This window comes from Lepidochelys olivacea, assembly GCF_965140295.1.
Source record: "Lepidochelys olivacea isolate rLepOli2 genome assembly, chromosome: 12".
NCBI lineage: Eukaryota > Metazoa > Chordata > Testudines > Cheloniidae > Lepidochelys > Lepidochelys olivacea.
The window spans coordinates 5,565,372-5,582,216 of NC_140422.1; the positions used below are offsets into that span (position 1 = coordinate 5,565,372).

Genomic DNA, 16,845 nt, shown 5'->3' on the forward strand with positions numbered 1-16,845 from the left:
AGCAGTGTTTTCTGATGGCCAGTGAGGTGCTGTGCATAGGGTCCCATTCTCACAGTGGGACAGGTTAGCCATAGGAGGACTAGCTGGGACAGCTGAGATAGGTGAAGCTGCCCCTACACCTCTTAATACCCTGGGCACCACCAAATGGTCAAGGACAAGGGAACAAACAACTATTGCAATGAAGAATGAAAAATGATTAGCAAAGGTCATAGAAAATTTTATTGTGGACAGAGCTAATTATGGAGCTCCACACAACAAGACTCAGAATATTGTTGCATGAGGAGGGAACATAAAGGAATAAGTTGTGATTCAGTGGCTACTGTTCGAGATAATTTTCCAGCCCTTTCCAGGCCAATGGGAGTAATCAGCCTTCTGATCATTTCAAGCCAAGTTTGCACAAGGTGAATTTCACCTAGATGATAGATATAGACAATGACAGATGAGAGAAGTGGAAACAACGCTACAGGGGCATTACCTAGCAGTGATACACCAGTGGTATGATGGCTCTATCCCTGCTACCAGGCTGAGTGCCCTACAGGTATTGCTCACGCACGCACACATGTGCTGCCCATCACGCTCAAAGACCCATGTTACTATTGGGCAGTATAGAAGAGGGAAGCTGCATTCTGGACTGAGACCATAGGAACTACCTCTTGGGAGATTTAAGCATGTTAATTTCGGTGGCTAGCACATATGGGTCACTCAACCCTCTGAGGGGTCAAACCATCCCAATCCACGTTCTTCACAAGGTAAGCCAATGCATAGAGATGGTGAGAAAGCAATCCTCAGATATCTGGGCTCAATGCACCCCTCTTTCACACATAAACCATGTAACAACATTAATGGCGAACAACTTTCCAGAAGGCCAGGATGTTGGTGGAGTCAGCACAAGTTTCAGTTGGAGAGGTAGTGTCCCGCTGCCTAGGGGAAGCAGATTTCCATAGTACCCCATTGTAATGTGCCAAGGTAAGCAGAATTCTCTGGTCTGACACCATGGTAGCTCTTGCCTCTGGTGGGGCAGCAATAAATGTCTCTTTGCAGTCTGGTGGTGACCACAGTTTGAGTGTGGGCTCTCCAGGACACTGGGGAACACCTGAAGTCCCCATATTACAGTCTATGCCCCAAGGACACCCACTGCTTCCCCAGGGTAATGGGAAGGAAGCTGAGTTGCTAACATCTCACCCTGCTCTGATGCACATGCTGATGATCTTGAAGCAGGCAGCAGTCAGGAAGGTGGCATAACAGGTTTCCTTCTGCTCTGCAGCTTGGTCTGCTGGAAAGAAGAATCTTTCCATCAAAGAATCTGAACTCAGCTGACTCCATGGAATAAGATGCGTCACTGGAATCAACATCTTTGGACACCAACATGTTTGTGGAGTGAGCAACCTCCTTTCCCTTCCCTTGAAGACAAAATCCTGGAAAGTAAGCTTTGGAAGGAGTATGCCTAAGCTGGTCTTGTGTTTGTCCTCATGTCCCACAAGGGTGGGTTCTGCTCATCCACATGCTGTTTGCTAGTGCACTTCCTGTGATGGGGCTTGGATGCTATCTCACCAGGTTGGACTGGAGGCTCACCACTGCTCTCGCTCACAAACACAGCAGGTATCCTAGAGAGCAGTTCCAGCGCTTGTTCCCCATCACTGGCTCTCTGGCAGCTTTTCCTTTTTACCAGGTGCCCAGGATATAGATTCTTCTCCCCATCACCTCTGGCATGTGCTGTGGACAAGGAATGATGGTGAAAGTTGTTAAGGCTTTTGTTGGAAGCCCTCATAGGGGCAGCGCTCCCCAGGCGGGTTTGAGCCACAGGGATCTCATCCATGGACTCTGCAGACTCTGAGTGGTATTCAACAGGAGGTCCAGCTGCCTGGACATGGCCAATGCTGCTTGCAGGCATGGCAGCTCTTTGAGGGAAAGCTGGCATAGGGAGATGAAGGCTGTGGGAGGATGATGAGATGGCAGCAGTGGCTGAAAATTCTGAAGGTGGAAAGAAAGGAAAAATGGAAGCATCAGAAGAGACTGTGGTTTCCCTCATCCCCAGACACATGTCCCAGTCCCAGGGGCAATTAAGATAAAAAAGGGACTGATCCACCAACATTGAAGAAGACCATACATGCTCATGCAAAACCAGATGTAAAAATTGCCCACAAGTCAATTCTCAGTAATGGAGTAACACATGCACTAAACATTTTACAGTATTCCAAACACCACATGACCAATTGATTTCCCCTTCTAAGGCAGGCTATGTTCTCCCCAAAGCTGGGTTCCCATATCCCCTTTATCTTCTTTTCCACATACAAATCCCACAAGCCCCCTGACCCTACAGTTACATTCCCACATGTATCCTGACATATGAAATCACATGTGCATACCATGGCACCTAACGATAAAGTGAAGTCAAAGTCCCAAATTTCATGAGTGCATTTCAAAGGACTTGCCCTCACCTTCTGGGGAAGCCTCATTTTCCTGGTGGGTCAAATCCTGCACCACGGAGCTCTGCAGTGCAGAGCTGGTTGGAACCCACTGTAGCACCTCAGCTCTGCCTGACTCCATAGCTGTGAAGTGCAATGAGAGTCCTGAAAAGGCAATGGCAGCTAAATCCTGCCTGGTATTTTCTGATAAATGCACCTGCAAAAAAACCATTCCCCCTAAGCAAGAAGAGCTGTATGTGAGAAGTGACTTAGAAGCTGAAACGATTCTACCCCCCAGGTTTGAGAGGAGGATGGGTAGTGTCTGAAACAGCAGCAGCTCCTCAGCTTCACTTCAGAAGTTCACCCACCTGTCAAGTGACAGAGCGGGGAGCGGTGGGGGTCCTATTTGTTACTGATATTATTTGGAGTCTCCTCCTGGCTCAACAAACAGTGAAGTCATCCTTTCTGCTGCTGGATGCCCAAGGTCTGCATTTCTCCAGTCAGCCATGCCTAAGCCCACAGGAGGAGAATAGTTCAGAAGTCCCAGCACATCACCCTCCATCCCAGGCTGGATGGTAAAGCTCAATGGATGCTCCCACCCCCATATTAGAGAGGGTCCAGGAGCGTGGGATGGTGAGTTCTCTGGTCCTCGCTGCTGTTCTCAGTCTGGAAGTATCTTCTCCTCGTTCTGTCCTTTTGAGGGCAGCCATGTGGGAAGGGGCACAGCAGAGGCAATGCTGCTCCAGGAAGCAATCAGTATAACTGTCTTTAGCGTGAAAAGTGGTTGGTCCTTTCCAAAGTTCATCACACACTCTGCTTTGGCTCTTCACTGCATCTCCCCCTGCCACCTATTATTTTCCTCCCTCTTCCCTTGCTCCCCCTGCACACACTCCTTTCTTTGTTAGCTGGTCTCCTCCCCTGCAGGTACTTCCCTGCCACTCAGTCCTTTGCTTCCCCTACTTGCACATACTCCTTTGCTGCCTCATTCCCTTCCCCCTAAACATTCCTCTCTCACTGGCAGCTCCAGCCCCTGGGCTGCCTCTCGTTTTCCCCTTCCTCTTTTGAAGCTGTAGTTCCTGACAAGCCTTGATATCTGAGGAAGGAGCTACAAACAAGTGCGAACTGGCATCACGTGACAAGCCAGCTCTCCAGAGAGCTCAGTTTGGAACTAGCTGGCCTATAGTATTTGGTATTAACCCCCCAGGGATTTGCATTCTTCGCTTTGGTTTTCCTCTCTCTTCTGTTTTTCTAACGTTTCCCTGCTAATTCCCTTACATTTCTCCTGATTGTGGGGCTCAAACAGAGGCGCTCCCTGTGGCTCACTGACCTGGTTAGGGTGCTGGGAGAGGGGCTCTCTATGGCACATTCGCCTGCCTGGCTCATGGAAACGCAGCTGGAACAGAGGGGCTTACTGAAGCACACTCACCTGTTTGGGTAGCTGGGAGAGGGCTCCTGGGCTGACTGCTTGTCTTGGATTTTTCATCCATGTCTGAGGATGGAACCTTATGCACCTTTTTCTTCTTCCTCTTCTTCTGCTGCTATGAAAACAAGGAGCTCAGACGAAGGGAGATCCACTCATTCGTTCAAAGATGCTGCACTGACAGCTTTTATAACTCCTGTCTTTGTTTAACTTCCTTCATTTTTTAAATCAGCTTGATAAATGATTTCATTCTAGAGTTTGGGAGGGAAGGGATTGAGGGGGTGGAGGGAGTGATGCAAGGAGCCCCTACTGAGTGCACTGAGTTTGGCCTACACAAGCTACGAAGTATGCAACCGCCTAGTAAGGCCTTCTGTTAAAAGCAATGAGAAACAATCGGGCATAAGCCCTGAGAAAGGAGGGAGCATCACACTACATAGCAACTTGCCACCCGATCAGGAATGAAAAGCAGTGGCATAGTGGCACAGGTGACTAATTCTAAGCACACTGGGAAGCCCCAAACACACAGTCCTTCCCTGGGCAGAGGTTCCAAGGGAACCCAAGGTTCCTGCCTTTTTCACTCTGGAAATAAAGTGTTCTGCATTGTACTGAGTTGGGTGGAAGAGGAAACAGTGGGAGAGTGCACATGCTGCATGCACTGCCAGCGGGCTACGTTTGTGAGGTGACAGTGGGGTGTACGGGTTGGGTTACTGTGGGCAGGGTGTGTTCTTTGTGAAAGAAAAGAGAAGACAGGGATATGTGGGGGTTTGCATGCATGAAGTGAGGGGACAGGAGAGCGTATCCCCGTGTGTGAAGTGAGGGGATGGGACCATGTGTCTCTGTGGGCTGGTCTACACTAGGAAGTTAGGTCGACCTAGCTACGCTGCTCCACAGGTGAGAACGCTCGCTGCTTCTGTAGTAAGTATCTACACTACAGCTACAGTGGTGCAGACATGTGTGAGCACAAGAGGAGCAGGCATGTGTCTGAATGAAGTGACAGTCGGGTGCGCTGTATGTGTCTGTGTCTGTGTCTGTGAGAGACATGCTGACACTGTACAAGCTAGAGCAAGGCTCCCACTTACCTGGGTGTGGACTATGGACTGAAGAGCTGGAAGCTCAGGAGAAGAGTTGAGCTCGGGGTCTGCTCCACCATTGTGGACACCAAACTTTGAAAGGCTAAAACACATGAAGAATACACAAGATATTGCAGCTTTCTTAAGGAACAGTTAACTTTTTGATGCCCATGTGCCTCGAAACAGCTTGGCTGGGATCCTTCCTTGCAGGGTGTTCCAAGAGAGTGCTGTGGGGCAATTGTTTCCCCCCACACCCAAGGGCACTGTTGTTTGGAACTCCCTAGGGTTCCATCTTGTTTCCCCTCCTGTTCAACATGCACATGGTACTGAAAACTAGGAGGGTACAGAAAAGGGCAACAAAAATGATGAGGGGTATGGAATGGTTTCCATATGAGGAGAGATTAATAAGGCTGGGACTTTTCAGCTTGAAAAAGAGACGACGAAGGGGGGATATGATGGATGTCTATAAAATCATGACTGGTGTGGAGAAAGTGAATAGGGAAGTGTTATTTACTCCTTCTCATAACACAAGAACTAGGGGTCACCCAATGAAGGTTTTAAAACAAACAAAAGAAAATATTTCTTCACACAACACACAGTCAACCTGTGGAACTCTTTGCCAGAGAACGTTGTGAAGGCCAAGACTATACCATGGTTCAAAAAGGAACTAGTTAAGTTCATGGAGGACAGGTCCATCAATGGCTATTAGCCAGGATGGGCAGAGATGGTGTCCCTAGCCTCTGTTTGCCAGAAGCTGGGAATGGGTGACTTGGGATGGATCACTGGGTGATTACCTGTTCTGTTCATTCCCCCAGGGGCACCTGGCATTGACCACTGTCAGAAGACAGGTTACTGGGCTAGACGGACCTTTAGTCTGACCCAGTATGGCCATTCTTATGTTCTTATGCATCCTCCCCTAAGGCCCTGTCCGCCCACTGCTCACTCCACTCTGCCCTCTCCCTCGAGGTCCCTCCCTCCTCCTCCAAGGCCCTCCCACCTGCCACTCGCTCCTCTCTGCCTCTTCTCCCAATGCCCCCTACCTACTGCTCGCTCCTCTCCGTTCCCTCCCCCAAGGCCCCGCCCACTGCTCACTCCTCTCTGCCCCCTTCCCAGAACAGGGGGGCCACCAGGGGGCCATGGCCCCATCACTTTTTCCTGCCTTAGGTGAGCAATGGGAGGGCACCACGGAAGAATATCTGGACAAGTAATGCTCTTGTGTAAGACCACAGGTCCTCACAGCATGTCAACATTGTATTTCAAAGGAAGGTGAACAGAAGGATCTGCTACCATCCAACTCCAAGGAAGTAATGCAGATCTCCTCAGCAAAAGGTGGAGCAGCTCCATTTGAAGTTAAAGATGATCTCAGTACTGGCTATGCATGTCCCTACATTGGTGGTACCAATGTCTGCATCGATGGCAATCCTGATGGAACTGTTGAAGTAGCTGACAACGATGACTGCAGACTAGGGTGAAATGCTGATTGTACCGCCACTGGTACCAACATTATTAATGCCCTGCCACAGGTCAGTACTGGATGATGTAATATCGGTAAATGCAGTACCAATAGACATAACAAGTCTTTTGCAGCCAAAAAAGCTTTTGGCATCCAGAGGACCAAAATAGGAGGCATAGCCTCAGTAGGTAGGGCAGGAAGTACTGGTCCCAGTGGTATGGGTATAAAAGTAGCCGAATGGACTTGCGTACAGAGAGTACATGAAGATGGTACCAGAGTTGGAATGATCTTGAATGCTGAAGGCATCTGTCTTGATGGCCCTGTGCTAGAGGTGACAGTGTTCCCTCTGCCGGTTGATATCAGAGAGGAGGACTGTTACCTGTGTTCTGACTTCAGCACAGTACTGGAGGACTTGTATCTTTTACTTGACTCATCACTCCTGGGAGTTGTGGATGAAGACTTTTTCAATCTGGCCTCAGCCTCCAACAGAAAACTAGACTTCTTTGGCTTTGATGAAGCCACAGAGGAGGAAGAAGAACGCCTCTTTTCCCCAGGTTTCACCTGAGGGACCAAGGCAGCTGGAAGAAAACTTTGGTAGATGAGCTTTCAGCCTTCTCATGAGCAAGGCCATTAAGGTCTGCGGAGGGATGTGTTGTCTTCTTGAAGATCTCCAGATTCTGTAGTTCTTGAAAGGAATGGGGTGCAAATAGGGCACCTGTCCCTCACATGCCGTCTTCCAAACAAAAGAGACAGACTATTTATCATTTGCTGGCATTACTGCCCTGCAAGTTGAACACAGCTTAAATCCCGGAGAACTCTGCATTGTGATTGAAACACCAGGAAAACTAAATTATCTATACTCTACCATAAAACTAACCTAAGGGCTTGTCTATGCTGGGGAGGAGCGAGGGCACTGCAGGCTCAGGGGAGGGGGCAGGAAGGGGTGCAGGGGGGGCAGAGCCTGTGGCAGAGCCAGGGGTGGAGCAGTGAGCACCCCCCGGCACATTGGGAAGTTGGCGCCTGTAGCTCCAGCCCTGGAGTTGGTGCCTGTACAAGGAGCCGCAGATTAACTTCTGACGAGACACATGTGGCTCCGGAGCCCCAGGTTGGCCACCCCTGCAATAGAAGAAACAAGGCCTGCTATAAAAGGGAGAGTCTGGAGAAGGAAAGGGAGGCTGAAAGGCCTGGGACAGGCCTGCCCTGGCTGCCCACATGAACAGAGCTGAGATACCGAAGCAGACTGCTAGACTTAGAGTTGAGGGTCCAAGAACTACCCTGACTGAGGTCAGACTAAAGAGGGACAGTCAGGAGCAGCAGTGCCCCCCCAAAAGACCACACCAGGAGCTGGGGATGTCTGTATTATGCAGGTCACAGTAGATGATCACAGTGGTCCGTGCTGGCCTTGGAGTCTATGAATCTAGGCAGAACTTTGAAGGATCAGAAGTTTGAATATAATGTGGACAGTGAGAAGGCAGCACTGAAGGGAGTGGAATAGTGGAGTGACATGATCTGAGTGTCATGCAAGGAAGATCCTTTTTGGATGGACTGGACAGCGGCAAGGTGACAGGCAGGGAGACCAGAGAAGAGAAGGTTGCAGTACTCAAGGTGAGAGTTAACCAAACCTGGCCCCAGGAATTTAGCAGTTGGTCTGAAAAAGAGAGGATGGACTTTTGGGTATGGTAAAGGAAATAACACTGTATGGTTTGGTGTGTGGTTTCTGATACCCAGGGGCTAGTGGTGTGCGTATGTGGGAAGGAGAGAGGAAAGAGTGTGTTAAGTATTTAAAGAGTCTCACACTGCACAGTCATGAGGGCCTGTGAGTTTTGTGTCCAGCATGACAGAGGAAGAAAACAAGGGGCCGGGTTTTGAACACATCCCAACCAGGGCCCCAACGGTGTGTTAGGTGAGAGTAGAGGATCTCAAAATGAAGTAGGACTGGGGAGAAGAACCACCTCTACAGAGAGTTCTTTATGTTGTAAGTCACAGGGTTCCCAATCAGAGAGAAGGAGAGTCCCAGAAGTGCAGGGCAAGTGGGAACTCTCTCTCGTATCCCTACTGCTGCCCTAAGGGAGCAGATGCCAGGGGCATATCCCTCCGGCAGAGGAACAGTTGGTTGATGCTGTTGCTTGTGTTTCAGAGGAGGGTTATACCTGGGACCGAGTGTATCCAGTTGTCCAATTCTGGCTTTTCCTACTGTCCTAACTTCATAAAAGTCAGTGGCATACATTCCTCTCTGTCTTTTTTCTCCTCTCCTCTCCTCTCTATCCCTTCCCTGGATGGCCTGGCCTGATGCTGTAGTCCTGGGTGAAGAGATGTTGGAAGGAGAGCATAATGAAGCAGGTTTCCTAGACACACACACCTCCTGCCACTTACATTAACAACATGCTCTTGCTGCTCCCTCACCCACACAAACCCCTTCCCTAGGTAAACACATTCAGGCTTGAATTAAAGTCTGTCTTATTAAACAGGTACTGATCCTGAGATACCTGCACGAGCTGTGGGGAATCTTGTTAGGCACAGAGAACCAAAAGCACCTCAGTTATAGAAATCAGGGTTCAACCCTCCGTATGGAATAGAAGTACCTAGCACTCTTCTACCTTCAAAGCACTACACAAACACTAACTCATTAATCGTCATGGCACCCCTGTGAGCTAGGTGACTGTTATCACCAATTTACAGGTATGGAGACTGATGTAGAAAGGTTACGTCACTTGTCCAAGGCCACAGAGTGAATCAGCATCAGAGCCAAGATTAGAATGCAGGAGTTCCTGGCTCCCAGGTCCAAGCTCAGACTGCTAGGTCATGCCTGTCTCTTCCGGAGGCAGATGTTGGATGGCATTCCCATCGTTCAGAGAGAACAGTTGGAAGGCATGGAGGGAGGTGCAACCTCATCACAGTGCATGATGGAAAGATAATCAGGAGTGTAATCAGGGGTGTATTCAGGAAGGCCAAAACACAACTGGAGTTGCAGCTAGCAAGGGATGTGAAGGGTACCAAGAAGGGGTTCTACAGGTATGTTAGCAACAAGAAAAAGGTCAGGGAAAGTGTGGGACCCTTCATGAATGGGGGAGGCAACCTAATGACAGATGATGTGGAAAAAGCTGAAGTACTCAATGCTTTTTTTGCCTTGGTCTTCACAGACATGGTCAGCTCCCACACTGCTGTCCTGGGCAACACAGTATGGGGAAGAGGTGAGCAGCCCTCAGTGGTGAAAGAACAGGTTAAGGACTATCTAGAAAAGCTGGACATTCACAAGTCCATGGGTCCAGATCTAATGCATCTGAGGTGCTGACGGAATTGGCTGATGTGATAGCAGAGCCATTGGCTATTATCTTTGAAAACTCGTGCCGATCAGGGGAGGTCCCGGACGACTGGAAAAAGGCAATTATAGTGCCCATCTTTAAAAAAGGGAAGAAGAAGAACCCGGGGAACTACAGACTGGTCAGCCTCACCTCAGACCCTGGAAAAATCATGAAGCAGGTCCTCAAGGAAAGCATTTTGAAGCACTTGGAGGTGAGGAAGGTAAGCAGGAACAGTCAACATGGATTCACCAAGGGGAAGTCATGCCTGACCAACCTGATTGCCTTCTATGATGAGATAACTGGCACTGTGGATATGGGGAAAGCAGTGGACGTGATATATCTTGACTTTAGCAAAGCTTTTGATATGGTCTCCCACAGAATTCTTGCCAGCAAGTTAAAAAAGCATGGATAGGATGAATGGAGTATAAGGTGGATAGAAAGCTGGCTAGATTGTCAGGCTCAACGGGTAGTGATCAATGGCTTGATGTCTAGTTGGCAGCTGGTATCAAGCGGAGTGCCCCAGGGTTTGGTTGTGCGGCCAGTTTTGTTCAACATCTTTATTAATGATCTGGATGATGGGATGGATTGCACCCTCAGCAAGTTCGCAGATGACACTAGGCTGGGGAGAGAGGTAGATACACTGGAGGGTAGGGATAGGGTCCAGAGTGACCTAGACAAATTGGAGGATTGGGCCAAAAGAAATCTGATGAGGTTCAACAAGGACAAGTGCAGAGTCCTGCACTTAGGACGGAAGAATCCCATGCACCGCTACAGACTAGGGACCGAATGGCTCGGCAGCAGTTCTGCAGAAAAGAACCTTGGGATTACAGTGGATGAGAAGCTGAATATGAGTCAGCAGTGTGCCTTCATTGCCAAGAAGGCTAATGGCATATTGGGCTGCATTACTAGGAGCATTGCCAGCAGATCGAGGGAAGTAATTATTCCCCTCTATTTGGCACTGGTGAGGCCACATCTGGAGTACTGCGTCCAGTTTTGGGCCCCCCACTACAGAAAGGATGTGGACAAATTGGAGAGAGACCAGCAGTGGGCAACGAAAATGATCAAGGGGCTGGGGCACATGACTTACGAGGAGAGGCTGAGGGAACTGGGCTTGTTTAGTCTGCAGAAGAGAAGAGTGAGGGGGGATTTGATAGCAGCCTTCAACTACCTGAAGGGGGGTTCCAACGAGGATGGAGCTCGGCTGTTCTCAGGGGTGGCAGATGACAGAACAAGGAGCAATGGTCTCAAGTTGCAGTGGGGGAGGTCTAGGTTGGATATTAGGAAACACTATTTCACTAGGAGGGTGGTGAAACACTGGAACAGGTTACCTAGGGAGGTGGTAGAATCTCCATCCATGGAGATTTTTAAGGCCCGGCTTGACAAAGCCCTGGCTGGGATGATTTAGTTGGTGTTGGTCCTTCTTTGAGCAGGGGGTTGGACTAGATGACCTCCTGAGGTCTCTTCCAACCCTAATCTTCTATGACTCTATGATAAAATCCTCTACAGTTTCAATAAAAGCTACTTGGATAAGAAGTCGTCTCTGTCAGTTGACCCCTAGGGCAGAAGTAAAGAGTATTTTCCTCATGCGTTTATATTAACCAGCCAGGCAGTAAAGTTCACCGCTTCTTAACCAGGGTAGTTTTCTGTCAACATGCTGCACTGAACGGGTTTCATGAAATGGTGCCCAAGGACAGGTAAAAATCTAATGAGAATGGAGTGGCAAAGTCTCAGAACAGCAGAGCCCTTTTCATGGTAAGGCAGTCTCAGATACCCAGTTGCTTCCTGCTTCTATCTGAAAGCTCTCCAATCCCATTCATGTTCTCAGACATGCCTGTGGAGCTCCCATGTACTCCAAAGGCAGGTGCACACCTCTAGTGGAGGACAAAGCTTAGTATTCTGGTTTTCAGTCGTACTGCACAGAATCTTTCAAGACCACAAGCAGAATTTTCAACTGCAAAGATCCCATAAGTAATTTTAATGTAAGACAGTCCTGCTAGAGAGTTCTGGAAAAGATGTTTTCCTTGTAGGTTAAAGAACCTCTGGAGGTGTTTATACACTCTTAGGCACCGAGGTTAAAGCACAGCATGCTCAAACACACAAATGCACTTTTACCCCCACTGGGGTCACAGGAGGTGATTTTGGTGTCAATTTCATACACAGCACACACCACTCCAGGAAACCTCTGCTAGCGTTAGTTGTACTCACTCTCTGCCTGATGCTACTGTTGACGAGTCTTCCACCTGTATCTCCGGGTTGGTGTAGCCAAGATTTCCTGCATAAAAACCCACCTCCTGAAAAGAACAAGAATAAACATTAACAAAACTATTTGGGCGCCTGAATGAAGGACTCACATCAGCAGGGTTAAGAAGCAGGTTTTCCCCTTAATCACAAGTCGGAAGGGAGGCTTTCTGCTCGGCCAGCCCACCAGCAAGACACATTAGTGGAGGCTATTGTTTAGTGAGATGAAAAAAAGAAGGTTGAGGCCCCGCTCTGTGAAATACTGATGGGACCAAACAACGGAGGCTAGATCTACAGCCCACTCAGAATGGAGAAACGAACACAAACCTCAGCTTCTTTGGGACTTAAAAACAGTCCCTCGGAAAAATATGCACCAGACCCAAACAGCTGGATTAAAGAAAAAGAGTGATTAGACTATTAAATGCAAAAATTCCTGTGAATTCAACACTGAGGTTTCAAAGGGAAGTGTGCAAAGGCCAGGAACCCCAAGAGTGAAGGTTAAGTCTACTCCTTTGGACAAATGGTTTTCTAGACATACATGTATCCAAGATAACATATGATCTGGAATTTACAGATGACATTATGATGTCAATATACAAGAGGGCTGAGTTAATAAATCTTTTAAATCCCAATTACTGGATTGAGGGGAAGGCCCCCCAACCTACCCATCACCCCTATAAAGAAGTAAATAAACCTGACCATGCAATGGAGATGGCCAGAATACAAAAGCATTGAGATTGATAGGCAGCCATCAGAGAAGACAGGCTTGGTTCAGGAGAGCCTGGGCTGAGACATCTCAGTTCAGTACACTTTTCCCAACTGATTTGAAACCTGAACAACTTCCAAACCAGTCTTCTCCAAACCTGATTTAGCTTCTACGTTTCATGGAGACTTTAAAGACAAGCTTAATGAAAATCACTAAGATCGATTTAAAGTTATGAAAGCAAGATTGTTAAAAGTGATAGTGACTTTGGGTGCTCACTGTGACATACCACAGTGCAATTCAGACCAATCAGGGGCTGTGTCATCCCCGCCCTGCAACCTTGGGTGCCTTACAATGCTTTGCCGCTCACAGCCTTCCAACATGCAAGTCACACCCTGAGTGTCTGTGTGAAACTGCAACCTGCCAGCCATGCTACATGCTGGCTCTCACCAGCCTTGGTTACTTCTTCAGGGCAACTCCAACACACTGCCAGACCTGGATTTCCCCCCCAAAATTAATGTCTTGTACTGCGCAGCCCTCTCCTGGACAGTCCAAATATATTAAGTCTATTATTTCTTTACAGCAATAATATACACCAGCTTATTACCTTAAATAGAGATACCCAGAGACTTTAATTTAAATACACTGGATTAGGTAAAACAATAAAGCAAGTTTATTAACTATAAAGAGAGAGAGATTTTATGTGAATACAAGCAATGAGGCAAAAGAGTCAGAACTGGTTACAAAAAAACTAAAAGATAAAATGCTTTCTACTCCCCAACTTAACAAACTACATTAGATTTAAAGCAAAGTTTCTCACCACATACTTCCAACAGCATTACTGACCAAACCTCTAGGTAGGATCCCTCCCCCCAAGTTCAACCGCTGCCTCTTTTGTCTTCTCAGGTGCAAAGAGTGAAATGGACAGGGAGGGAGAGGAGAGCTGTCATGGGGTGTTTGCCTCTCCTTTTATAAGTTTCAGTCCCGCTCTTGAAAAACATTTCCAGCTGAGAACCAGAAGACAAAGCGTCTGTGTGGAAGGAAGTTCCCTGCTGGGTTTTTTCACCTGTCTATTCTCATATGCAGGTTTCCTTTTGTTTCCTCCATTCCCTTTTCTGTTGGATGACTCTGTTTACTGCTTAAATGCAAATTAAGGGAAGCCCACATTCCTTTGTTTAGGGAGACCTGTTTGCCGACTTCTGCCTGGGAGTTGTGGGGTTTGGAAGATGTGCTAATAACATCATACAGGGGGATCTTATAAGTTCACATACAATCTTGCTACATATACTTCATCATGACAATACTGACCAGCAAGTTATGAGTTTTTAAATGATACCTCACAAGGCATACTTTGTACAAAGATTATTATAATAGTGTGTAAGGTGTGAATACAGGGGTGCATTCTGTCACACCCACTTTGGGAAATCTTGAAGGGGCTTGATCTTCAGAAAATTCTGAGCACCCAGCCTCTGAAAATCAGTCTCAAGTTGGGCACCCAAAACTATAAGCACCGAAAATCTTGGTCTGAATGTTTAAAGTCCTCGTACCATCTTACCTCATGATTAAAGGAAAGCAAAACGGAATCATTCAGAACTGCCAAATTTTCAAAAACGCTCTTGTCTTAAATTTTAAATGTTCATAACTTTAGAACTATTGAACCAGTTTTCTTAAATATCAAGACAAGTTTGAAAATAATTGGTTTAGTAGATTTAAAGCTATGAACTTTCTGAAGTCAACAAACCAATTTGAGAGTGTGCAATTACCTAGCTGTTCAGATTATATGAGCAGGGTATATTTCAAATGAGGCAACAGGGAGGCCACAGTAAGAGACAATCTCACACCAAGGCAGACATGTGACAGGAAAGATTTAGATCTTTTCAAAGAAAACCACCTTGTGGCTGAAAAGAGCTGCTGTTGGAGAGATCCAAGCAAGACAGTGGCCATTACAGGGCACATCTAATGGGAGTGACTGGGGCTCAGTGTTTACAAAGAAGGGGTTTCTCAATGCTGAGTTCAACCCTGTGATCTGCTATCCAAACAATTATTGCTCAGTAACAAAGTGTGACATCTTCTCCCTTAACAGAGTTGGATGAGAAATGTATCATTGACAAGGCTCTCTCAGTTTTCTTCTCATGTTGATCTGTATAATCTGTCATCACTAGACAAAGTATCTGTTGTCCTACAGACAAAGAAGCTACCCATTCAGACAAGAGGAACATTGATCATCTGTTGCATCACACATTCTTGGAAAACATTCTCTGCCATGTCCACAGAATGCAAACACATGAGTGAATTGCAACGCAGGCCTGGCAACACCAATAAGGCTAACAAAGTACAAATCTCAGGAATTTTCTGAGCAACACCCTCCTAGAGGAAAAAAAGCCTTCTAAAATCCACTTCATTCATTTTAGTCTTGTAAATCACATAGAACCATAATGCCCACATGACACCCTAACAGAGTATGGCATAAGGACTGACCAGCAAAAACAAATGGAAGCAGACTTGACAGCTAGTAAATGTGATGAACTCTCACTGTGTTACATCAGGAATACTGCACAACATAGCCATAATCCCTTCTTTGGCTCAGAGCATCACATAATGGGACACAATTCTTTAGTCTCCTCAGTCTAGGGGCGCAGAAGAATCTATGCCTTAGATTATCCAAAGCCACCTCCCAGAACATAGTGATCAGAAAACTTTGCCTCCATCTCTGCAGCAACATAAATTATTACCGCAATGACTGCGCAGTGCTTCAAATTAACCAGATATCCTGAACCTACCGTACATGAATAATGCCAGGGTACTCTTTTCACAGCCTACACTGCACATCCCAAGGCCAAGGCCATGCCTACACTACAAACTTTTGTCATGTCAAGTTACATTGGCATAAAGCCACCGCACATAGTATATTGCTTGTGCACATACATACTTGACTCCTTGCACTGGTGCTGTGTTTACTCACCAGGAGTGCTTGTGTCAATGCAGTGTGGTGCACCATGGGTAGGTATCCCAGCGTGCAACCCACCACCATCCAGGGAAGTTTTGGCAATGCATTGTGGGCCCAAAATGAGCTGCACGGGGTGACAGTGAGCAAGGGGTCAACTTACCAGCATGCAACTGTCTCCATTCCATAGTCATCTATATCCCATAATTTTCACACCTGTTTTCAAAATTCCATGAACCTACACAGTCCTCCTTGCTACCCACCATCTCTGACAGAAGCATGGGGCATGTACAGCTCTGCATTATTGTCAGGAGCATTGCAAGCACAGGATGCACTATCCTCTGGTATTTGCAGAACCACACGAATAACCAAAGCAGAGGGGGAACATGATGATTTCTTGGAGGACAGACTGTGGTGTGACATAGCGAGACTCAATTAAAGCTTGATGGTGGCATTCACGGAGCAGCTGCAGATGGTGGAGCGCTGGTTCTGGGCCCAAGAAATGAGCACTGACTGTTGGGGTTGCATTGTAATGCAGGCTTGGGATGATGAGCAGAACTTTTGGATGTGCAAGGCCACGTTCCTGGATCCGTGTGCCAAGCTCTCCCCAGCTCTCCAGCACAGAGATAGTAGACTTTGAGAGCTGCCCTGACAGTAGAGAAGCAAGTGGTGATTGCACTGTGGAAACTTGCAACATCAGATTGCTACCAGTCACTGGGAAATCATTTTGGAGTTGGAAAATCCACTGCAGACACTGGTATCATGCAAGTGTCAGGGTCATTAATTGCCTCCTACTATGCAGAACTGGGACTCTCAGCAACGTGCAGGACATAGTAGATGGATTTGCAGCAGTGAGGTCCCTGAACTGTGGTGGAGCAATAGATGGCACACATATCCCTATTTTGGCATCAGACCACCTTGCCACAGGGTACATCAACAGAAAGGGCGACTTTTTTATGGTTGTGCAACTATTGGTGGATCATCGGGGATGCTTCACCGATATTAGTGTGGGCTGGTCAGGGAAGATGCACGATGCTTGCATCTTTAAGAACACAGGACTGTTCATAAAGCTGCAAGCAGGGACTTTCTTTCCTGACTGACGGATTGCCACTGGCAACGTTGAAATACCAATAGTGATCCTGGGCAACCCAGTCTACCCCTTGCTCCCCCGGCTCACCACCCACCTTGACAGCATCAAGGAATGCTTTAACTACCAGCTCATCAGATGCAGAATGACAGTTGAATGTGCCTTTGGTCATTTGAAGGGACTCTGGCATTGTTAACTCACAAGATCTGACCTCAGTGACAAA

General features: G+C 47.4%; 1 protein-coding gene across 6 annotated transcripts in view; it reads right to left on the reverse strand.

The window, feature by feature from the left end:
• Window positions 1-201: 201 nt before the first annotated feature.
• Window positions 202-16,845, reverse strand: part of ZDHHC1 (zDHHC palmitoyltransferase 1) — a 63,690-nt gene continuing 47,046 nt past the window's right edge. For 2 of the 6 annotated variants that reach the window (XM_084644878.1, XM_084644873.1), the window contains 5 exons: window positions 11,856-11,941; window positions 4,905-4,998; window positions 3,832-3,943; window positions 2,439-2,570; window positions 202-1,971 (listed from right to left, as the gene is read on the reverse strand). In XM_084644878.1, the coding sequence (XP_084501004.1) occupies window positions 1,445-1,971; window positions 2,439-2,570; window positions 3,832-3,943; window positions 4,905-4,998; window positions 11,856-11,941 (951 nt within the window). In that variant the 3' untranslated portion in view covers window positions 202-1,444. The remainder of the gene's footprint in view (window positions 1,972-2,438; window positions 2,571-3,831; window positions 3,944-4,904; window positions 4,999-11,855; window positions 11,942-16,845) is intronic. The other 4 variants (XM_084644876.1, XM_084644874.1, XM_084644875.1 and 1 more) reach the window with 4 other exon arrangements.